Here is a 25340-nt window from a genome sequence, read left to right on the forward strand (position 1 = left end):
TTTCTAACAGCATTTGCTCACTTTGTGTCTCTGTTGCATTTTGGTAATGGCGGTATTTCACCTTTTCATTATTAAATTTAATTTAATAACAAATTTGTTTTTTAATAACAAATTTGATATGGCCACCTGTGATTAGTGATGACTTGCTGAAAGCTCAGATGATGGTATTTTTTTAGCGATAAGTACTTTTAAATGAAATGTGTACATTGCCTTCTTAGAGTGCAATTATACACCTAACAGACTATAGTGTAGTAAATAAAACTTCTCTATGCACAGGGAAACCAAAAAATTCATTTGCTTGCTTTATTGTGATATTTGCTTTACTGCGGTGGTCTGAAACTGAACCCACCATATCTCAGAGGTATGCCTGTATTCATACTGAAGCAAAAATGAAGAAAATATTTAAAAAGCATTAAAGACCAAAACAAACATGATAAATTCAAAAGGTCTAATATATGTGTAAATAGAGTCCAAAAAGAAAAAGAGAAATAACTGGGCAGAATATAGAAAGATCTAATGAATGCAATCTTCCTCAAATTGTAAGAAAATATATCAACCTTTAGGTTTAAGAAGCTGAAAAAATCTACAGCAGGTTAAAGACAAAGGAAACTACATCTACTCGTATCATGGTAAAACTGCTGAAAAACAAAGAAATACTGCTTAAAAAGCTCAGAAAAAAACATATTGCTTTCAAAGGAACAAAAATAAGACACATAAATGACATATAATTATGGATGCTGGAAGAAAATGTAACGATACCTTTAAAGTACAAAGAACAAAATGAAATAAAGCAAAAAACAACCCCCTCCTTAAGAAACCCTAACTACTTAGCATTTAGTACACTGAAAATATTACTTAAAGCTGGAAGTGAAATAAAAATCTTTTCAGACAAACAAAAGCTGAGAGGATTTATACAGGGCAGATCTGCACTGCAGGAAATACTAAAGGCAATTTAAAGGAAAAAAATATCAAATGGAAGTATGAATCTCAGGAAGGAATAAAGAACATTGTAAAGAATAAACTGTGGGTAAATGTAAATGAATACTGATTGCTTAGCATAATAGTGCCTTATGAGCTACATAAGATATATGTTAGTAAAGTATGTACTAAGCAAAAGGATTAGAAGGGATAGTGTAATATTGTTAAAAGGCTCATACGTGGTTTGAGAAGCAATATAAATACTAAATTAAGGTAGATCTGAATGAGCATTATGGTAGAATTAAGGATACAATTTGTAATCTCTATGATCAAAACAAAAGAGTAAATGAAAAATGTATAATTAAAACAAATAGAAGAGAAAAATGAAATGCTTGATCAGTTCAAAGAGAGGGAAAAAATGGTACAAGAATAAAGAAACAAAGTACAGATGGAACACATAAAAACACATAGCAAGACTGTGCACAGAGTAAAGAGCAAACCATATCAGTAATTATATTAATGCATGAACAAATTAAACACTCAGATGAAAAGACAAAGATGGTCAGGTTGGATCTGAGATAAGAGAAACATAAATCTAAGAAATCAGAGAAATTAAAGATACAGAAAAAGTATAACAAGCAAACATTAACAAAAAAATGCTATACCTACATAAGATAGACTTTAAAGAAATAATGTTACTAGAGATAAATTTATTATGTCATAATAATAAAAATGGTCAGTACAACAGGAAGATGTATAAAAAGGTTAATGCAACCACTTAAACAATATAATGCAACAATCTAAACAATCACAATTTAAATTGTCATACACTAAATAACTTAGCTCAAGTAGCAAAAAACTATAGAATTAAAAGGAGAAAATGAGGGGCACCTGGATGGTTTAGTGGGTCAATGCCTCTGCCTTTAGCTCAGGTCCTGATCCCAGGGTCCTGGGATCTAGCCCCACATCAGGCTCTCTGCTCTGCAGGGAGCCTGTTTCCTCCTCTCTTTCTTTTTCTGATTACCTCTCTGCCTCCTTGTGATCTCTGTCTGTCAAATAAATTAAAAAAAAAAAAAAAGGAGAAAATCCACTTGGGAGATTTTAACACTCTTCTCTCAATAACTGATAAAACAACTAGATGAAAATAGTAAAAATACAGATTTGAATATAATGATTAAACAACTTGACACAGAACATGCATACACTACCCAATAACTTTCCAAGTACATACGAAATATTTACCAATATAGACTGTAAGTTGGGCAATAAAGCAATTTTCCAAATTTCAAGGTGAAAATCATACACAGTATGATGTTCTGTGACCACAATTCAATGAATCTAGAAAGCAATAACAAAAAGACAACTAGGAAGACTAAAAAATGTTAACAAATTAATTGCCACATACTTGTAAATAATCTAAATATCCATAAGAAATTATAACATAAAGCGAATCCATAACTAAAATCTTCTTACAGAGATAACTCCAAGTTCCTGTGGCTTCATAGTTGAATTCTTCCAAATACTCAAGGAAAAAATATTAATTTTTTACAAAGTTTTCCAGAAAATAGGAAAAAAGGGAATATTCCCCAGCTTGTTTTATAATGTCAGCAAAACCTTGATACCCAAACACCACTAGCACATTACAAAAAAGGAAAATCATAAGTGAACATCTTCCATGAGTTATTTTCTCTGATGGTGGTTGGGAGTGTTACATATTTAGAAGGAAAGAACAGTCAAATGTGAGAAAAAGTTTTACAGCAACATACATCAATCAAATATTTAAAGAGAAAGAAATTCTGAGAAGTTAGCAAAGAACGCTATTTTTTTTAAAGATTTTATTTATTTGACAGAGATAACAAGAAGGCAGAGAGGCAGGCAGAGAGAGAGAGAGAGAGGTGGAAGCAGGCTCCCTGCTAAGCAGAGAGCCCGATGTGGGGCTCGATCCCAGGTCCCTGGGATCATGACCTGAGTCGAAGGCAGGAGCCTTAACCCACTGAGCCACCCAAGTGCCCCAAGAATGCTATTTTTAAAAAATTTCCCTGAATCCCTGCACAAAACAGAAAAAAAAAAAAAAAAGAAAGAAAAAGAAAAACCCCAACAGGATAGCAGAACCATATAGCCATGAATAATATCTAAACCAAATCTAGGTGACAAGGTATCCTCACAAACTCCCAATTATTTGTGAATGGGGATAAATCACTGACAGCCTTCAAGCTCATGTAGTAAAAGCATCTGTACAAAAGAGGGAAATAGAAGGGCATCTGACAGACCCTAAATCAAAAGAAACTCCAAAATAGCCAGCGGGTATTCACAAGCAAGCATAATGGGTCAGTTTAAGAAAAGCAGCTGAAATGGGAATAGTTTTTATACATTTTAATTTGCAAGTAAATGAAAGGGGAAAATGGAGAAGTCAGAAAGTGTTGGGGAAGTGTGGGTCTGAGATTCTCAAAACTAACCAGTTGAAACTCCCTTCTAGAACCAAGCCTCACACTCAGGAGAGATTGCTGGTAGGAGAATCCAAATTGATCTATGCAGGGATAATAGAAAACAAAGGAAAGAGAAAGTAGGGGAGAGGAGCAGAGACAGAAGAGCTCAGAAACTAAAAGGCTATAATTTTAAAATACTTAATGAAAATAAAAGAAAAGGAAGCCCTAAGTGATGAAGTGAGAAAAGTCTCTACTCTCCTAAAAGTTTAGTAAAACTAATTTCACGTGAAAATAAGTAACCGAGGATTATTGTTGACTTCTGTCCAAGTTGTAAGAACGAAACAGAGTAAGAAGTAATGTCCCCAAAGACTGGTGTTCCCTAACTTTGGCACTACTAAATTACATAATTATTTGTTTTGGAGAACACTTGTTATAGTACACATTGTAGAAGATTTACCAGCTTCCTTGGCCTCTACCTACTAGATACCTATAGTATCGCTCCCAGTTGATAACCAAAAATGTTTCCCAAAAATGCCAATTGTCCTCTGTGAGTAGAATCACCCTCAGTTGAGAAGCACTGCCACATATAACTGAAACCCACAAAAAACCTAAAACTATAACCTATTTAAATATTTGTTAGTAAAATTAAGAATATGATACAAGACATTAGAGAATATAAATTACAATGAGAAAATAATCAGAAATGAGGGAGTTGATAGTTAAAAACCAGAAAAAAATCTTATAAATATCCTATAATAAACACAAGATCATCTACACAAAACATAAAATGTCTTAAGAGCTATAAAAGGTGAACAGGAGAAAAAAATTTAATTAAAAAGTGAGAGGGAGGGGCGCCTGGGTGGCTCAGTGGGTTAAGCCGCTGCCTTCGGCTCAGGTCATGATCTCAGAATCCTGGGATCGAGCCTCGCATCGGGCTCTCTGCTCAGCAGGGAGTCTGCTTCCTCCTCTCTCTCTGCCTGCCTCTCTGCCTGCTTGTGATCTCTCTGCCAAATAAATAAATAAAATCTTAAAAAAAAAAAAAAAAGTGAGAGGGACTCCGGGGTAGTTTAGTCAGTTAAGTGTCTGCCTTTGGCTCAGGTCATGATCCCAGGGTCCTGGGACTGAGTGAGCGGGGAGCCTGCTCCTCCTTCTGCCTGCCTGTCTCTCTCTCTGTGACAAATAAACTCTTTTTAAAAAAGTGAGAAAAAGGATTTAAGAGAAAGTGAGAGATATTAGAGAAAGATGAAAAATATCAAAAATACAAATAGTAGAAGTTCCTGAAAAAGACTTAAAGAACAGAAAACTAGGAAAACTACAATTCAATAACACTTCCCTAAGATTGTGGGGGAAGACTGGAGACCGCATATTAAAAAGACACACTATGATGAGAAAAACGTAAACTCTAAAAAAAAAAATTAAGGAAGAATTAAGTAAAGAGATATTCCATGTTTATGGATAGGAAGACGCAATACTGTCAAGATGTCAGTCCTTTCCACTCTGATCTAAGGATTCAGTGCAATCTCATCAAAATCCCAGCAAGTTATTTTGTAGATATCGACAAACTGATTCTAAAAGTTTATATGAAGAGACAAAAGACCCAGAGAAGCCAACACAATATTGAAGGAGAACACAGTTAAAGGAATGACACTACCCAACTCCAAGACTTACTATAAAGCTACAGAAATCAAGACAGCATGGTAATGGTTAAAGAACAAATAGATCAATGAAACAGAACATAGGTCAGAAACAGACCTATATAAATATGGTCAACTGATCTTTAACAAAAAAGCAAAGGCAATTCAATGGTCCTGGAACATCTGGACATCCCAGCCCCCTTTCCCCAAACACATTATCTAGACACAGACCTTACACCATTCTCAAAAATGAACTCAAAATCGAACAAAGACGTAGATGTAAAACACAAAATTATAACATTAGAGAAGAAAATCCAGATGACCTTGAGTTTGGCAATGACTTTTAGATATACTACCAAAGGCATGATCCACCAAAGACAGAATTAATAAGCTGGACTTTACTAAAATTTAAAATTTCTGCTCTATGAAAGACACTATCAAGAAAATGAGAAGACAAGTCACAGACTAGAAGAAAATATCTGCAAAAGGCAAAGACTTAAAGCACTGTTAACCAATACATACAAAACACTCTTACAACTCCACAATTAAAAAAACCTGAACAATCCAATTTAAAAATGAACTAAAGGGGCACCTGGGTGGCTCAGTGGGTTAAAGCCTCTGCCTTCGGCTCAGGTCATGATCCCAGGGTTTTGGGATCAAGCCCCACATCAGGCTCTCTGCTAAGCGGCGAGCCTGCTTCCTCCTTTCTCTCTCTGCCTGTCTCTCTGCCTACTTGTTGTGATCTCTGTCAAATAAATAAGTAAAATCTTTAAAAAAAAACCCAAAAAACATATTGTGGTATATCTCTACAATGTAATATTATTTGGCATTAAAAAGAAATGAGGTATCATATGATGAAAAGACATGGAGGAAAGGTAAAATGCATATTACTAACCAAAGAAGCCAGTCTGAAAAGACTACATATTGTATGATTCCAACCACGACATTCTAGAAAAGGCAAAACTAATGAGATAGTATAAAGATTGGTGGTTGCTAGGAGTTCTAGAGGAGGGAGGAATAAATAGGTAGAACACAGGGATTTTCAAGGGCAGTAAACTGTTTTGTATGATATTATAATAGTGGATATGTATCACTACATATTTGTCAAAATCCATGAAAAATAGAACACCAAGAGTATACTTTAATGTCTACCATGGATTTGGGATGATCATAATGTGTCAATGTTGGTTCACCAATTGTAACCACTTTAGAGAAGGGAGACTGGGAGGCTGGGAGGGGGAGCATACATCAGAGGAAGGAATGTACTGAAACTCTACTGTCTATTAATCAATATTGCTATGAATCCCAAATTACTCTAAAACAAAAGTAACTATTAGGGGGAAAAAACCACAGCACCTACTAGAAAAATGTATTTTTAAAAACTACTAGAAAAAAATATTTTTAAAAAATTTTAAGGAAAAAGATATTCTTTCGAGTATCCAACCAAAAAGAAAATAAGATTGTCATCAGATTTCTGACAGAATAAAATGGAGTTTTATATAATAAGACATTCAAGGGATGGAAATGTAGGCCAAGGATTTATATTCCAACTGACCTTCAAAAATAAAGTCTTAAGGGGCACCTGGGTGTCTCAGTTAGGCATCCAACTCTTGATTTGGGCTCTGGTCATGATCTCAGGGTCATGAGACTGAGCCCTGCATTTGGGGTGGTTAGTGCTCAGTGGAAAGGCTGCTTGAGATTCTCTCCCTCCCCATCGCACACTATCTTTCAAATAATAAATATATAAATCTTAAAAAAAAAAAAAAGGAAGAAAGTCTCAAGACAAACTGCTATAAACACGCAAAATCTCTGGTCGTATTGTTCACAGGAGCCCTTCTATTACAAAAAGAACTTAAGATAATCAAATTGTTGAGAAACTGGCATAAAGATTGGAAGACTAGAGAACACTGCAGGTCCTTTATGTTCCTCATTAAATCCACAAAACAACCCTTAATAACAGTGTTTCCATTCTACACATGGAGAAACTGAATGTCAAAGTCAGTGGAACTTGTCCATGGGCAAATGTCACTGGGCAAGTGACTGAACCAGAATTGGACCAGAGCCCATTCTCCTTCCACAGCATGAAGTTGCTCCCACATACATATTAAATAAACCCTTTTTGTCTTTGCATATACTGGGATTGTGTATTCCCTGGAACTTCATTCTCTCCCTTATTTACCCATTGAGCTCTTTTTTTATTTTTGGCCTACCTCAAATCACTTGCTCTCTCTGTGGCTTTCTCTGATCCAAAGGGCCTTATCATCCTTAACAAAATTATACAGTACTGACAACGTAAATCCTCCTAATCTGTGGCTCCATACCAGTATACATACAACATTTCCAACATAGACTTTGTCACGTGTGATTTCCAGGTGATAAGAAACTGTGATTTGTGTTAAAATCCCAGCACAGAGCATATTCTAAGTAATTATAGTTAGGGAAAGATTAAAGAGGGCAGATGACAACTCTAAGAAGTCATATATCCAAGATAAAGTTAAACATCTCTACACTACCTCTTAACTATGTGCATACTTTTATCCTTGACTTTTTCATGCAATATTACCACTTACTTGTTTTCATTTGTATCTGTCCTCTGAGAGCAAGGATGATCATTTTACTCTTTGTACCTTTACTGCTTAATACATGGAAGCAAGAATAGCTAATTAGTATTCCATAAATATTTGGTAAATTGAAGTTAAAAAAAAGTAAGACATATCATAAATTAATTCTCAGTTCCAATTCTCTGAAGATGGATTATTTAAAAATGAAGAAGACCTGCCTTCACACTGCCTAGGTATTATTATATATCAAATTATATACATTAAGCAATAATGATTTTACATAAAAGAAATCAGAATCTAATGTTTTTAAAGTAATAGTTCTAATGAGGATAAACATATAAAGAACTTTCAGATTACAAAATAATCTCCATTTTTTATCATTATTTTTTAAAATGTTTTAGCCCAGAGGCATTCTTTGTCCTGAATAAAGCCTCAGGCATTTTGACAATAGGATCAGACTAAGATATAAGAATATTGTTACTAGTATTTTTGTTTTTGATCAGTGTCTAGCATACAACTGCGCAATTTCCAAACACAAGACTGTGAACAATTACAAATACACATATTTTGTGTTCTTACCCTTTCTTCAAACAAGTAATTATACATACAATCTCTTTTCAAATTGCGTTTTTCTAAAGAAAGTGCTAGAATGATCAAAATAGTAAAGAAAAAAATAAGTAAAAAAATAAGTCTACTTTTTACACTTTAATAACACATGTTCAGGTTTATCTCACTGGCATATTGGTATCTGGCCAATTTCTTTAAATACACTGTGAATAACCTTACCTCCTATGTTATTTTTTTTTGTCAGTTCCAATGTGAGCATCACTCTAATTCAAAGAACTCTCTATATTCAATATTCTCCATATTTAAATAATCCATCTTCAGAGAACTGGAACTGAGAAGTAATTTATGACTTGTCTTTTTTTAACTTCAATTTACCAACTATTTATGGAACACTAATTAGCTGTTCCTACTACTATGTGTTAAGCAGTAAAGCTATAAAGAGTAAAAAGATCATCCTTGCTCTCAGAGGACAGGTACAAATGAAAACAAATAAGTGGTAATATTGCATGAAAAAGGCAAGGATAAAAGTATGCACAAAGTTGACAGAGACAGTTAAGGGGAAAAAAAGAGATAGATTGAGAGAGAACACAGGAGTGACACACTTTCGTGTCTAGACGCAAACTCTGAAAAAAGAAAAACCATATTTAGCCCCTCATTTGAATAAGTCCTAAAGTCTGAAAACACCTGTTTTATACATGGACAATCTTCATATGCATAGCTGTAATACCAAGACCCTTAATACTTATGGAATATAAATGTTTTCCTCCCGCTTCACAATTCAACCTCCCCAGTCCTCAGTTGTCAGTCATAGCTACTACAGATATCTTTATTCAACCTAATCCAGAATCCACATGCATTGTTCCTGTATCTTTCTTCATGTAAAATGATGTTTTGACTGTTCTGCTTTTCTGTCTCACCCTAAATACATTTCCATTTCCTTTTAAGATCCCATCCAGGTTATGTCAGGTCAAAATTCAAGACTACAATTTTGAGACAACTCTTCAGAAATACAACTATTTTCCACCTAACTAGAAAATTATTTGACAAAAATATCATCACTTAAAGTAAACATATCTTAAAAATACAATTTGAAATTTTTAAAAAAGATTTTATTTAATTATTTGACAGAGAGAGAGAAAGCACAAGCAGGGAGAATAGCAGAGGGAGAAGCAGGTTCTCTGCATAGCAGGGAGCCTGATGTGGGGCTCCATCCCAGGACCCTGGGATCATGACCTGAGCCAAAGGCAGATGCTTAACTGACTGAGCTACTCAGGTGCCCCTATAATTTAAAGAGCTACTCAGGTGCCCCTATAATTTAAATTTTAATAACATTACTTCTATTATAGAAAAACAACTTGTTTCTGCTTACCACTTCTAACGGTTGTGTTTTCCAATAGTTCTGTCTGAAGTTGTAATTCAGCTTCTCCAAGTATCTTTAGAACTGAATCTGTAGGGCTTCTCCCCCACACTTTTCTTGGAGATCCACCAGGATCTAATTTGATAACTTCTCCCACTGTATGTTCTATAAAAAAAGACACAAAAACAAATTTTGCTGATAGAACATAATACTATTACTGTATTATAAAGCAAATTTAAACATATGCTGCTGATTTTTTTTTTTTTTTGAGATTTTATTTATTTGAGAGAGAGAGACAGAGAGAGCATGAGAGGGGAGAAGGTCAGAGGAAGAAGCAGACTCCCCGAGGAGCTCGGAACCCAACGCGGGACTTGATCCTGGGACACCGGGATCATGACCTGAGCCGAAGGCATTTGCTTAACCAACTGAGCCAACCAGGTGCCCCTATGCTGATGATGTTTTAAAATACTTTCAGGGGCATGTGGTGGCTCAGTTGGTTAAGCATCTCTCTCTCTCTCTTTTTTTTTTTTGGTTGTATGAAAGAATTTTTTTTTCCCTATTAACATATAATGTATATTTGTTTCAGGGGTACTGATCTGTGAATCATTCATCAGTCTTACACAATTCACAGCACTCACCACAGCACACACCCTCGCCAATGTCAATCACCCAGCCATCCCAACCTGCCCACCCCCCTTCCCTCCAGCAACCCTCAGTTTGTTTCCCATGATTAAGAGTCTCTTATATTACATGGAGCCCTGGGTGTGGTGCATAAACAATGATTCTTGGAACACTGAAAAAATAAAAAATTTTTTTAAAGAATCTCTTGTAGTTTGTCTCCCTCTCTGGTTTTGTTTCATTTTTCCCTTCCTTCCCTTATGATCCTCAGTCTTGTTTCTCAAATTCCTCATACCAGTGAGAACTTATGATAATTGTCTTTCTCTAATTGACTTATTTTGCTTAGCATCATAGCCCAATTAGGCTGCATAATATTCCATTGTCTATATATATACACACCACATCTTCTTTAAGTGCTGAGCACTTTTTCATGTGTCTGTTGGCCATTTGGGTGTCTTCTTTGCAGAAATATCTGTTCACATACACTTGTGCCCATTTCTTGATTGGATTATTTGTTCTTTGGGTGTTGAGTTTGGTAAGTTCTTTATAGATTTTGGATACTAGCCCTTTATTTGATATGTCATTTGCAAATATCTTCTCCCATTCTGTTGGCTGCTTTTTGGTTTTGTTGAGTGTTTCCTTTGCTGTGTAAAAGCTTTTTATCTTGATAGAAATCCCAGTGGTTCGTTTTTGCCATTACTTCCCTTGCCTTAGGAGATGTTTCTAGGAAGAAGTAAGCATCTGACTCTTGATTTTGGCTCAGGTCATGATCTTAAGGTCATGAAATGGAGCCCAGGTCAGGCTTTGCGCTCAGTGGGGAGTTTGCGTCTCTCCCTCTGGCCCTCCCCCTGCTTGCTCTCTCTTTCTCACTCAAATAATTTTTTAAAAAATTTTTTTAAAATAAAAGACTTTCAGAAAATGATAGAATGAATGACGAATGATATTACTAATATTAGTAGTAAAAATATGGACAAATGCCTTTTAAAATACTTATGGGGGGCTCAGTTGGTTAAGCATCTGACTCTGGATTTCAGCTCAGGGTCGTGAGATCAAGCCCTTTGTTGGCTCTGGGCTCAGAGACGAGTCTGTTTGGGTTTATCTCCTTCTCCCTCTGTACCCCCCCCCCAAGTAAATGAACAAAATCTTTAAAAAATATTGGGGGGGGCAGAATCAATATGGCAGAGTAGGAAGATCAAGAACCCAACTCCTCTTAAAAAAAAAAAAAAGATTTTATTTATTTATTTTAGAGAGACAGAGATAGCATGAGGAGGGAGGAGAAGAGACAAGCAGGCTCCCCTCTGAGCAGGGAGCCCAATGCTGGGCTTGATGCCAGGACCATGACTTCTGAAGGCAGATGCCTAGCTGACTGAGTCACCCAGGCACCCCAAAAACCCAACTCCTGTTGTGGATACACCAGAATATACAACTATATATAAACAACTACCTCTGAGAATGAAATAAAGACTAGCAGAACAGATCATGTAGAACGAAAAATATGAAGAAAAAGCCACATTGAGATTATTAGAGAATGGAGACACAATTTAGTCACAGCCCACATCCCTGGCACAGTGACCCACAAGTGAGTGATATCACAACTACAGAGGCCCTTCCTGAGGACTGAGGGGTCTGAGCCCCACATGAGGTTCCACAGCCCAGGGGACCTGCATCAGAAAGACAAGAACCTGTAACATTTGCTTTGAAGACCAAGGATGCTTGCTTATGTTTGGGAGAGCCAGAGAGCAGAAGGAAACAGCAACTCTATTTTTAAAGAGCATATGCACAATGTCACTGACTCCAATATAGTGTAGCAGTTTGAAAACTATCTGGGCTACAAGTGAAGGAAATCCACTGACTTAACTGCCAGAGGGGCAGGGATTTGTTGGAAAAGTTCACCATGGATGTAAGTGCTAATGTGTACAGTTTTTCATATCTTCCTTTTACCTAGCTGACCCAGCATTGGTAGGTGCCATTTATTTATTTATTTATTTTCTATCTTCTTTCCTTCCTTCCTTTTCTTTCCTTCTTTCTTTAAGATAGTTATTATTTAATTCATTCATTCATTTAGAGAGTGCAAGCAGAGGAGGTGCAGAGGGAGAAAGAGTATCCCAAGCAGACTCAGCAGACTCACCCCTGAGTGCACAGCCCAATGCAGAGCTTGACTCTACTACCCAAGATCATAACCTGAGCCAAAAACAAGAGTTGGACACTCAGTCTACTGAGTCACTAAGGTTCCTGTGGTAGGTGCCATTTCTGACACTCTCCACTTATAGTGCTAGCACCACTAGCTCTATCCTGGCATTCCCCTGTGGATTTGCCCCACACAACCTATCCACCCAGGCCCAGAGTCCCTTCCCTAACATGCCTTTAAGTTGGTCAGGAGCCCCTCCCAAGCAATTCCTTCTCCCATCACTCCTGAAGAGCACCATCAGGCAGCACCTCAAGTTCACCTCCTAAGTGAGCCCAATCTGGGGGGTCGGTCCTTAATATTAGAACACTTAGAAAGTTGCAGCCAGATCTCACAACAAGTCATACTGAGGGCCAGCCCCACTTACCAGTATACATGCAGCAGTGAAAGTCAGACCTCACAGACAGCTGCATAAACCAGTGAGTCTGCAATAATCTTGACCAAGCTACAATAGGAGGGTACAGGCAGCCCCCACCCACCATAGGGAACACTCATGGGAACCTCGCTCAGGTGACCATGGGGGTTTGTGCTACTAGGCCTCTTCTGCATAAAGCCATTCCTTCAAAATCTGGAGGTATAACTAATCTACCTAATACACAGAAACACAGAGAGGCAAAATAAGGAGACAGAGAAGTATGTTCCAAACCGAAAGAACAAAACAAAACCTTAGGAAAAAAACTAAACGAAATGGAGACAAGCAATCTACCAGATAAAGAATTCAAAGTAATGGTCATAAAGATGTTTACTGAACTCAGAAGACAACAGGGTGAGAACTTCAACAAAGAGATTAAAAATATAAAAAGAACCAATCAGAGCTAAAGAATACAATAACTGAAATAAAAAATAAACTAGAGGGAATCCATAGCAGATTAGATGATAGAGAAGAAAGGATCAATAATCTGGAAAGCAGTGTAGTGGCAATTACCCAATCAGAACAGCAATAAGAAAAAAGAATTTTTAAAAATGAGAAGTTTGGGGCGTCTGGGTGGCTCAGTGGGTTAAAGCCTCTGACTTCGGCTCACATCATGATCTCAGGGTCCTGCAATCGAGCCCCACATAAGGCTCTCTGCTTGGTGGGGAGCCTGCTTCCCCCTCTCTCTCTCTGCCTGCCTCTCTGCCTATTTGTGATCTCTGTCTGTCAAATAAATAAATAAAATCTTTAAAAATTTTTTTTTTAAAAAATGAGAATAGTTTAAGGGACCCTTGGGACAGCATCAAGTACATTATAGCGTCCCAGAAGGAAAAGAAAGGAACAGAACACCTATTTGAAGAAATAATTGCTAAAAACTTCCCTAACCTGGCCAACGTAAAATACATCAAAGTCCAGTAAGGAGAGTTCCAAACAAAACAAACCCAAAAAGACCTCACCAAAACATATTACAAGGCACTGACAATTAAAAATAAAGAGAGAATCTTTTAAGCAGCAAGAGAAAAACAACTAATTTTTCAGCAGAAACTTTACAGGCCAGAAGAAAGTGGCATGATATACTCAAAGTCCTGAAAGGAAAAACACTTATAAACAAGAATACTCTCCCTGACAAAGTTATCATTCAGAGCTGAAGGAAGATACAGTTTCCCAGACAAGCAAAAGCTAAAAGGAGTTCATCAATGCCAAACTGGCTCTCCAAAATATGTTGAAAGGATTTCATTAAACAAAAAAGAAAAGACTATAACTAGAAATGAGAAAATTATGAAAGAACAAATCTTACTGGTAAAAGGTAAACGTAAAACAAAGGTCATGGATCAACCACCCTCATATCTAATGTGAAGTTTAAAAGATAAGAATATTACAATCATGTTGTTGGGGAAGGGGATAAAAATGCAGTGCTTTGACAATGTGCTTGAACCTTCAACTTAAAATATACTTCTAGATATATAGGATGTTATAACATGAACCTCATGGTACCCATAAACCAAATACCTATACTGAAAAAATAAAGAGAAAGGAATACAAACATAATACTAAGGGAAGTCACCAAAGCACAAGGGAAAAGAGCAAAAGAAGAAAACAGTACACAGAAGAACTACAAACTACAGAAAACAATAAAGTAAATGGCAATAAGTACATACCTATCAGTAACTATTTTTAATGTAAATAACCTAAACATTTCAAAGAAAAGACACAGGGTGGATGAATGGATAAAAAACAAGGTCCAGGGGCACCTGGGTGGCTCAGTGGGTTAAGCCTCTGCCTTCGGCTCAGGTCATGATCTCAGGGTCCTGGGATCGAGCCCCGCATAGGGCTCTCTGCTCAGCAGGGAGCCTGCTTCCCCCTCTCTCTGCCTCTCTGCCTACTTGTGATCTCGGTCTGTCAAATAAATAAATAAAATCTTCAAAAAAAAAAAAAAAAACCAAGGTCATTTACATGCTGCCTACAAGAAATTCACTTAAGACCTAAAGACACACACAGACAAGTGAAGTGAAGGGATGGAAAAAGATATTCCATGCAAATGGAAAACATAAAGAAAGCCTAGGTGGCAATATTTACAGTAGGAAAAAAAAAAAAAAACAGATTTAAAGAAAGACTGGGGGCACCTGGGTAGCTCAGTGGGTTAAAGCTCAGTGGGTTAAAGATCAGGTCATGATCTCAGGGTCCTGGGATCGAGTCCCGCATTGGGCTCTCTACTCAGCAGGGAGCCTGCTTCCCTGTCTCTCTCTGTCTGCCTCTCTGCCTACTTGTGATCTCTCTATCAAACAAATAAATAAAATCTTAAAAAAAAAAAAAGAAAGACTGTAACAAGTAACAATGAAGGTATTACATAATGATTACATACATCAAAGAAGAGGATAAACATTAATGAATCCAACCTAGGAGCACATAAATACATAAAGCAAATATTAACAAACATAAAGAGAGAAAGTGATGGTAATACAGTAACAGTAGGGGACTTTAATATTCTACTTTCATCAATGAATAGATCATCTAGATTGAAAATCAATAGGAAAACATTGGCCTTAAAAAACACATTAGACCAGGTGGACATTAATATATATATACAAAACATTCCATCCCAAACCAGCAGAATACATATTCTTCCCAAGTGCGCATGAAACATTCTCCAGGATGGATTATACGAAAGCCACAAAATGAATCTCAATTTAAGAAAACTGAAATTGTGGGGTGCCTGGGTCGCTCAGGTCATGATCCCAGGTCCTGAAACTGAGCCCTGCATCAGGCTTCCTGCTCAGCAGGAAGCTTGCTTCTTCCTCTCCCTCCGCTTGCATTCCCTCTCTCGCTGTCAAATAAATAAGTAAATAAATAATCTTAAAAAAAAAAAAGGAAAGAAAACCGAAATCATATCAAGCACCTTTTCCAAACACAACAGTATGAAACTAAAAATCAAGCAAAAGAAAATTGTTTTGTTTCGTTTTGTTGAAGCATAAGAGAACTAAAAAACACAAATATGTGAAGGCTAAACAAAAGTATTATATTATTTCATGTTAACTATGCTTCAATAAAAAATAATAAAATATTTATGAATTAGTTTCAAGGAATATAAAAATAGAAAAAATTATACTTCTGTAAAATTTTGATTTGAGCAAATTTTTGAAAACTAAGACAAACAATAATTTGGAGTGTACAAAGAGAAGAAATATAAATTAATATTTGTTTCTATAAATTTACTTAAAGAAAATAGAAAAAAAGTTGTAAAATAAATGTCCATATGGTTTAAAGGTAGAGAAGAATATTTCTTAAAAAATTTGTTTTAGTTTAGCTTACATATCATAAGTAGGCAACTGACACTGCCCTTTTTTGGCAATAATAATTCTGGGGGAACTATTAAAATAAAATTTAGCAGAGCAAAAAACGGGAAATTACCTATTGTAATTCGAGTCTTTAGAAACTTTTGGAATAATACAAAAAACATCTACGTACTTAGCAGTATAGACAAGGTGCAATCTCACATATTACAGCACAAATAAGTCAAATAAAAATTCTTGTGTGTGAGGAAAGCGACAGAAGTTTATTAAGTGAAGATACAGAGAAAGCTCTCAAGAGTGAGAGGGAGGGGTGCCTGGGTGGTTCAGTGGGTTAAAGTCTCTGCCTCCAGCTAGGATCATGGTCCCAGGGTCCTGGGATCAAGCCCCACATCGGGCTCTCTGCTCAGCCGGGAGCCTGCTTCCTCCTCTCCCTCTCTCGGCCTGCCTCTCTGCCTACTTGTGATCTCTATCTGTCAAATAAATAAATAAAAAAGATCTTAAAAAAAAAAAAAGAGTGAGAGGGGCCCCAATCGGGTTGCCCTATGTCATATAAAATTTTAATGGTAACTAAATACAAAATGTTGATTCAAATCTACATATACTAGTTCTTTGAAAGTAAGTATCTGAAATTAGCAGGTGATATTCAGTTTCATAAAGGAAAAATGATTCCCATTAGGGAATCAACTTTTAAAAGGATAGTTAAAAAGTAGAAAACCCAGAAATAGACCCATAACTTACAGACACGTGATATTTGACAGAGGTGTCAAAACAATATAGTGGGGAATGGGAAGTCTCTTTAACAAATACAACTGGAGAAACTGGAGAATATGAAATGATATTAACTTAGTTCCCTTTGATGCAGGGAGGGAAAACCAGGTAGAGCCGATGGTCTCTCTGAGCTGAGGTGACAGAAATTGGAAGTCTAGGAGGCAAAAGTGGCTAATGTTGGCAGAACAGAATATGGAAGAGTAGAAAGCTACACAAATAGAACTCAGAGTCTTCTTGAAGTCTTAAGCTAAATACTGATCATCACACACATGGGAAATTACTATAGTCTAGCGAAGAGACCCAAAGGGAGTAGAGGGAGTAATACATGGAGTTCAAACAAGGTAGGTCAAAAATAGTCCCTCTTCCCACCAGCCAGAAAAAAAAATGTCCTCTGATTCACCAGTTATTAGGTAGATTACTTAGAGAGGTTTTAGATTCAGTGAAAGGGGACAGATTAGCCAGGGGTCTCACCTAATAAAGCTTACGTTTTTTTTTTTTTTTTTTTAAGATTTTTTAAGATTTTAAGAGAGACAGACAAGAGCATGAGCAGGAGGGGCAGAAAGAAAAAGAGAATCTCAAGCAGACTACCCACTAAGGACGGAGCCCAACATGAGGCTCGATGCCAGGACCTGAGATCATGACCTGAGCTGAAACCTAGAGTTGGATGCTTAACAGACTGCACCACCTAACCTAAAAAGCTTAAAAGCAAGACTTAAAAGTGTGAAGCTTTTTAAAAGTAACTGAACTGTATCTCAGAACAAAAATCAAGAACATTTATAGGAATACAAAAACATATAGCCACCCACCCATTTACGTAAAATTCATGGTATGGCTTCCAAAGAATGATCAAGCATGCACAGAAGCAAAAGAATTCAACCTTTAATAAAGAGGGGAAAAGTCAATTAATATTAACCTAAAAATGAGAGACTGATTTAATTAGTAGACAGGGCATTTATAACGGTCATTATAAGTGAATTCTATATGTTCAATAAGCTAGAGAAAGAACTGATGATAATTAGAGAAAAAGAAAACATTAACAAGATACATATAAACTTCTAGAAAAGACAAAAAAAGCTGGAAAAAATGGCAAAAATTTATCCAAATTTTATGAAAACTACCCAGAATTTCAAGAAGCCCAACAAAACCCAAGCAAAAGAAACATGAAGAAAATGTCACCAAGGCACATCATAATGAAATTTACTAGCTTAGGAGAAAAGTCGCAAAATTATCCAGAAGAAATAAGACACATTACATACAGAAGAATAATAAGGATGACAAAAGATTCTTGTCACAATAAATGCAAACTAAAAGACAATGGTACAATATCAATAAAGTTATAAAAGAAAAAAATATCCAGAAAAAATACCTGTGCAAAAGTAAGGCAAAATAAACATTTTTACAGACATACAAAAGCTTAAAGATCTCCTAGCCAGCAGGACTATATTACAAGAAATGTTCAATAAAGTCCTTCAGGCCCAAGAAAACTGGTACCACATGGAAATGTGATTCACACAAATATCATGAAGACCACTGGAAACAGTACCTACACGGGTAGATACAAAAGGATTTTTCTCTTACTATTTAAAGCTCCTTCAAGGATAAATGATCATGATGTATTGTGGGGTTTATAGCATAAGTTAGGAAAAAAACCCAAAAGCAACGGCACAATGACTGGAAGGGAACAAATCTAAGTATACCATTTTAAGGGTCTTATACTACATGTGAAATGTAATCAATTGCTGGAAGATAGACTGTGTGATAAGTTAAAGATGTGTGCTATGATCTCTAAAGCAAACAAAAAAATAACAGAACAGGGGGAGGAGTCAAGATGGCGGAGAAGTAGCAGGCTGAGACTACTTCAGGTTGCGGGAGATCAGCTAGATAGCTTATCTAAAGATTGCAAACACCTACAAATCCAACGGGAGATCGAAGAGAAGAAGAACAGCAATTCTACAAACAGAAAATCAACCACTTTCTGAAAGGTAGGACTGGCGGAGAAGTGAATCCAAAGGGACGGGAAGATAGACCCTGGGGGGAGGGGCCAGCTCCCGGCAAGCGGCGGAGCAACGGAGCACAAAATCAGGACTTTTAAAAGTCTGTTCCGCTGAGGGACATCGCTCCAGAGGCTTAACTGGGGTGAAGCCCATGCGGGGCCAGTGTGGCCTCAGGTCCCGCAGGGTCCCAGAAGGATCGGGGTGTCTGAGTGTCGAAGAGCTTGCAGGTATTAGAACGGGGAGGCCGGCTACAGAGACGGAGCTGAGGAGTGAGCTCACAGCTCGGGTTTACCTTGAACTGGTCGCAGGCTCGGTGAGCTCAGAGCGCGGCCGGAGGCCAGGCAGACGGGAGTAATTGGGCGCTGTTCTCTGGGGGCGCACTGAGGAGTGGGGCCCCAAGCTCTCGGCTCCTCTGGGCCGGAGACTGGGAGGCCGCCATCTTCATTCCCGTCCTCCGGAACTCTACGGAAAGCGCTCAGGGAACAAAAGCTCCCAAAAGCAAACCCGAGCGGATTACTCAGCCTGGCCCCTGGTAAGGGCGGTGCAACTCCGCCTGGGGCAAAGACACTTGAGAATCACTACAACAGGCCCCTCCCCCAGAAGATCTACAAGAAACCCAGCCAGGACCAAGTTCACTTACGAGGAGTGCAGTTTCAATACCAAGGAGAGCCGCGGAATTCCAGAGGAGGAGAAAGCAAAGCACGGAACTCATGGCTTTCTCCCCATGATTCTTTAGCCTTGCAGTTAATTTAATTTTTTTTTTTTCAATTTTTTTTCTCTTCTTCTGCTAAATTTTTTTAACTTTTACCCTTTTCTTTTTTAACGTTTTTTAACTAGTTTATCTAATATATATATATATTTTTCCTTTTTATATTATTTTCATTATTGGTTTTCTTTTTTTATTTGTTCCTTTTTTCTTTTTTTTTTTTCTTTCTGAACCTCTTTTTATCCCCTTCCCCCCCCATCACAATTTGGGATCTCTTCTGATTTGGCTAAAGCATATTTTCCTGGGGTTGTTGCCACCCTTTTAGTATTTTACTTGCTCCTTCATATACTCTTATCTGGACAAAATGACAAGGCGGAAAAATTCACCACAAAAAAAAGAACAAGAGGCAGTACCAAAGGCTAGGGACCTAATCAATACAGACATTGGTAATATGTCAGATCTAGAGTTCAGAATGATGATTCTCAAGGTTCTAGCTGGGCTCGAAAACGGCATGAAAGATATTAGAGAAACCCTCTCGGGAGATATAAAAGCCCTTTCTGGAGAAATAAAAGAACTAAAATCTAATCAAGTTGAAATCAAAAAAGCTATTAATGAGGTGCAATCAAAAATGGAGGCTCTCACTGCTAGGATAAATGAGGCAGAAGAAAGAATTAGCGATATAGAAGACCAAATGACAGAGAATAAAGAAGCTGAGCAAAAGAGGGACAAACAGCTACTGGACCACGAGGGCAGAATTCGAGAGATAAGTGACACCATAAGACGAAACAACATTAGAATCATTGGGATTCCAGAAGAAGAAGAAAGAGAGAGGGGAGCAGAAGGTATATTGGAGAGAATTATTGGGGAGAATTTCCCCAGTATGGCAAAGGGAACAAGCATCAAAATCCAGGAGGTTCAGAGAACCCCCCTCAAAATCAATAAGAATAGGTCCACACCCCGTCACCTAATAGTCAAATTTACAAGTCTTAGTGACAAAGAGAAAATCCTGAAAGCAGACCGGGAAAAGAAGTCTGTAACATACAATGGTAAAAATATTAGATTGGCAGCAGACTTATCCACAGAGACCTGGCAGGCCAGAAAGAGCTGGCATGATATATTCAGAGTACTAAACGAGAAAAACATGCAGCCAAGAATACTATATCCAGCTAGACTATCACTGAAAATAGAAGGAGAGATTAAAAGCTTCCAGGACAAACAAAAACTGAAAGAATTTGCAAACACCAAGCCAGCTCTACAGGAAATATTGAAAGGGGTCCTCTAAGCAAAGAGAGAGCCTAAAAGTAGTAGATCAGAAAGGAACGGAAACAATATACTATAACAGTCACCTTACAGGCAATACAATGGCACTAAATTCATATCTCTCAATAGTTACCCTGAATGTTAATGGGCTAAATGCCCCAATCAAAAGACACAGGGTATCAGAATGGATACAAAAACAAAACCCATCTATATGTTGCCTACAAGAAACTCATTTTAAACCCGAAGACACCTCCAGATTTAAAGTGAGGGGGTGGAAAAGAATTTACCATGCTAATGGACATCAGAAGAAAGCAGGAGTGGCAATCCTTATATCAGATCAATTAGATTTTAAACCAAACACTATAATAAGAGATGAAGAAGGACACTATATCATACTCAAAGGATCTGTCCAACAAGAAGATCTAACAATTGTAAATATCTATGCCCCTAACGTGGGAGCAGCCAACTATATAAACCAATTAATAACAAAATCAAAGAAACACATCGACAATCATACAATAATAGTAGGGGACTTTAACACTCCCCTCACTGAAATGGACAGATCATCCAAGCAAAAGATCAACAAGGAAATAAAGGCCTTAAATGACACACTAGACCAGATGGACATCACAGATATATTCAGAACATTTCATCCCAAAGCAACAGAATACACATTCTTCTCTAGTGCACATGGAACATTCTCCAGAATAGATCACATCCTTGGTTCTAAATCAGGTCTTAACTGTTATCAAAAAATTGGGATCATTCCCTGCATATTTTCAGACCACAATGCTCTGAAGCTAGAACTCAATCGCAAGAGGAAATTTGGAAAGAACCCAAATATATGGCGACTAAACAGCATCCTTCTAAAGAATGAATGGGTCAACCAGGAAATTAGAGAAGAATTGAAAAAATTCATGGAAACAAATGATAATGAAAATACAACAGTTCAAAATCTGTGAGACACAACAAAGGCAGTCCTGAGAGGAAAATATATAGCGGTACAAGCCTTTCTCAAGAAACAAGAAAGGTCTCAGGTACACAACCTAACCCTACACCTAAAGATGCTGGAGAAAGAACAAGAAAGAAACCCTAAACCCAGCAGGAGAAGAGAAATCATAAAGATCAGAGCAGAAATCAATGAAATAGAAACCAAAAAAACAATAGAACAAATCAACGAAACTAGGAGCTGGTTCTTTGAAAGAATTAATAAGATTGATAAACCCCTGGCCAGACTTATCAAAAAGAAAAGAGAAAGGACCCAAATAAATAAAATCATGAATGAAAGAGGAGAGATCACAACTAACACCAAAGAAATACAGACAATTATAAGAACATATGATGAGCAACTCTACGCCAACAAATTTGACAATCTGGAAGAAATGGATGCATTCCTAGAGACATATAACCTACCACAACTGAACCAGGAAGAAATAGAAAGCCTGAACAGACCCATAACCAGTAAGGAGATTGAAACAGTCATCAAAAATCTCCAAACAAACAAAAGCCCAGGGCCAGATGGCTTCCCGGGGGAATTCTACCAAACATTTAAAGAAGAACTAATTCCTATTCTCCTGAGACTGTTCCAAAAAATAGAAATGGAAGGAAAATTTCCAAACTCATTTTATGAGGCCAGCATCACCTTGATCCCCAAACCAGACAAGGATCCCATCAAAAAAGAGAACTACAGACCAATATCCTTGATGAACACAGATGCGAAAATTCTCACCAAAATACTAGCCAATAGGATTCAACAGTACATTAAAAGGATTATTCACCACGACCAAGTGGGATTTATTCCAGGGCTGCAAGGTTGGTTCAACATCCGCAAATCAATCAATGTGATAAAACACATTAATAAAAGAAAGAACAGGAACCATATGATACTCTCAATAGATGCTGAAAAAGCATTTGACAAAGTACAGCATCCCTTCCTGATCAAAACTCTTCAAAGTGTAGGGATAGAGGGCACATACCTCAATATCATCAAAGCCATCTATGAAAAACCCATCGCAAATATCATTCTCAATGGAGAAAAACTGAAAGCTTTTCCACTAAGGTCAGGAACACGGCAGGGATGTCCGTTATCACCACTGCTATTCAACATAGTACTAGAAGTCCTAGCCTCAGCAATCAGACAACAAAAAGAAATTAAAGGCATCCAAATCGGCAAAGAAGAAGTCAAACTATCACTCTTCGCAGATGATATGATACTATATGTGGAAAACCCAAAAGACTACACTCCAAAACTGCTAGAACTGGTACAGGAATTCAGTAAAGTGTCAGGATATAAAATCAATGCACAGAAATCAGCCGCATTTCTCTACACCAACAACAAGACAGAAGAAAGAGAAATTAAGGAGTCCATCCCATTTACAATTGCACCCAAAACTATAAGATACCTAGGAATAAACCTAACCAAAGAGACTACGAATCTATACACAGAAAACTATAAAGTACTCATGAAAGAAACTGAGGAAGACACAAAGAAATGGAAAAATGTTCCATGCTCCTGGATTGGAAGAATAAATATTGTGAAAATGTCTATACTACCTAAAGCAATCTACACATTTAATGCAATTCCTATCAAAGTACCATCCATTTTTTTCAAAGAAATGGAACAAATAATCCTAAAATTTATATGGAACCAGAAAAGACCGCGAATAGCCAAAGGAATATTGAAAAAGAAAGCCAAAGTTGGTGGCATCACAATTCCGGACTTCAAGCTCTATTACAAAGCTGTCATCATCAAGACAGCATGGTACTGGCACAAAAACAGACACCTAGATCAATGGAACAGAATAGAGAGCCCAGAAATAGACCCTCCACTCTATGGTCAACTAATCTTCAAAAAAACAGGAAAGAATGTCCAATGGAAAAAAGACAGCCTCTTCAATAAATGGTGTTGGGAAAATTGGATAGCCACATGCAGAAAAATGAAATTGGATCATCTCCTTACACCACACACGAAAATAGACTCAAAATGGATGAAGGACCTCAATGTGAGAAAGGAATCCATCAAAATCCTTGAGGAGAACACAGGCAGCAACCTCTTCAACCTCAGCCGCAGCAACATCTTCCTAGGAACATTTAAAAGGCAAGGGAAGCAAGGGCAAAAATGGACTATTGGGATTTTATCAAGATCAAAATCTTTTGCACAGCAAAGGAAACAGTTAACAAAACCAAAAGACTACTGACAGAATGGGAGAAGATATTTGCAAATGACATATCAGATAAAGGGCTAGTGTCCAGAATCTATAAAGAACTTAGCAAACTCAACACCCAAAGAACAAATAATCCAATCAAGAAATGGGCAGAAGACATGAACAGACGTTTCTGCAAAGAAGACATCCAGATGGCCAACAGACACATGAAAAAGTGCTCCATATCACTCGGCATCAGGGAAATACAAATCAAAACCACAATGAGATACCACCTCACGCCAGTCAGAATGGCTAAAATTAACAAGTCCGGAAATGACAGATGCTGGCGAGGATGCGGAGAAAGGGGAACCCTCCTACACTGTTGGTGGGAATGCAAGCTGGTGCAACCACTCTGGAAAACAGCATGGAGATTCCTCAAAATGTTGAAAATAGAACTACCCTATGACCCAGCAATTGCACTGCTGGGTATTTACCCTAAAGATACAAACGTAGTGATCCGAAGGGGCACGTGCACCCGAATGTTTATAGCGGCAATGTCTACAATAGCCAAACTATGGAAAGAACCTAGATGTCCATCAACAGACGAATGGATAAAGAAGATGTGGTATATATATACAATGGAATACTATGCAGCCATCAAAAGAAACGAAATCTTGCCATTTGCAACAACGTGGATGGAACTAGAGGGTATCATGCTTAGCGAAATAAGTCAATCAGAGAAAGACAACTATCATATGATCTCCCTGATATGAGGGAGAGGAGATGCAACATGGGGGGTTAATGGGGTAGGAGAAGAGTAAATGAAACAAGTTGGGACTGGGAGGGAGACAAACCATAAGTGACTCTTAATCTCACAAAACAAACTGAGGGTTGCTGGGGGGAGGGGGGTTGGAAGAGGGTGGGTGGGGTTATGGACATTGGGTAGGGTATATGCTATGGTGAGTGCTGTGAAGTGTGTAAACCTGGAGATTCACAGACCTGTACCTCTGGGGAAAAAAAAAATATATATGTTTATAAAAAATAAAATTAAAAAAAAAAATAAAAAACAACAGAACAATAAACTGCAGTTAATAAGCCAATAACAGACAAAATAGAATCATAAAAATAATCCCAAAGAAAGTAAAACAAAAGGGAAAAGGAAACAAAGAATGGATAAGACAAACAAAAAATAAACAGCAAAATGACATTTTTAGATCTGACCATATTAACAATCACATTTAATACAAATGGTCAACAACCAATTTAAAGAGCGGATTAAGAAAAGCAAACCCAACATATGTTGCCTATAAGAAACCTATTTTAAATATATAGACACAAACAGACTAAAAGGGAGGGGGGAGTGGATAAAGATATATCAACTAACACTGAGCAAAAATAAATAAATAAATAAAATAGAAGTGACTTTATCGGTAACAAATTTTAAATAATGTTTTAAAAGGAAGAAACTTGATAATCACAACGCAGATGAATCTCAAAAATC

The 25340-nt window shown here is 37.2% G+C and overlaps 1 protein-coding gene across 8 annotated transcripts in view; it reads right to left on the reverse strand.

Annotated features, from left to right (window-relative positions):
- The window catches only part of NEK1 (NIMA related kinase 1), a 208858-nt gene that overhangs the window by 58782 nt on the left and 124736 nt on the right, over nucleotides 1-25340 (reverse strand). For 7 of the 8 annotated variants that reach the window (XM_032855471.1, XM_032855470.1, XM_032855469.1 and 4 more), the window contains one exon: nucleotides 9476-9628. In XM_032855471.1, coding sequence (XP_032711362.1) covers nucleotides 9476-9628 — 153 coding nt within the window. Of the gene's footprint in view, nucleotides 1-2200; nucleotides 2257-9475; nucleotides 9629-25340 lie in introns of those variants that run through there. The other variant, XM_032855472.1, reaches the window with a different exon arrangement.

The sequence above is a fragment of the Lontra canadensis genome, unplaced genomic scaffold, assembly GCF_010015895.1.
Source record: "Lontra canadensis isolate GAN:19392208 unplaced genomic scaffold, GSC_riverotter_1.0 scaffold10, whole genome shotgun sequence".
NCBI classification, from domain to species: domain Eukaryota; kingdom Metazoa; phylum Chordata; class Mammalia; order Carnivora; family Mustelidae; genus Lontra; species Lontra canadensis.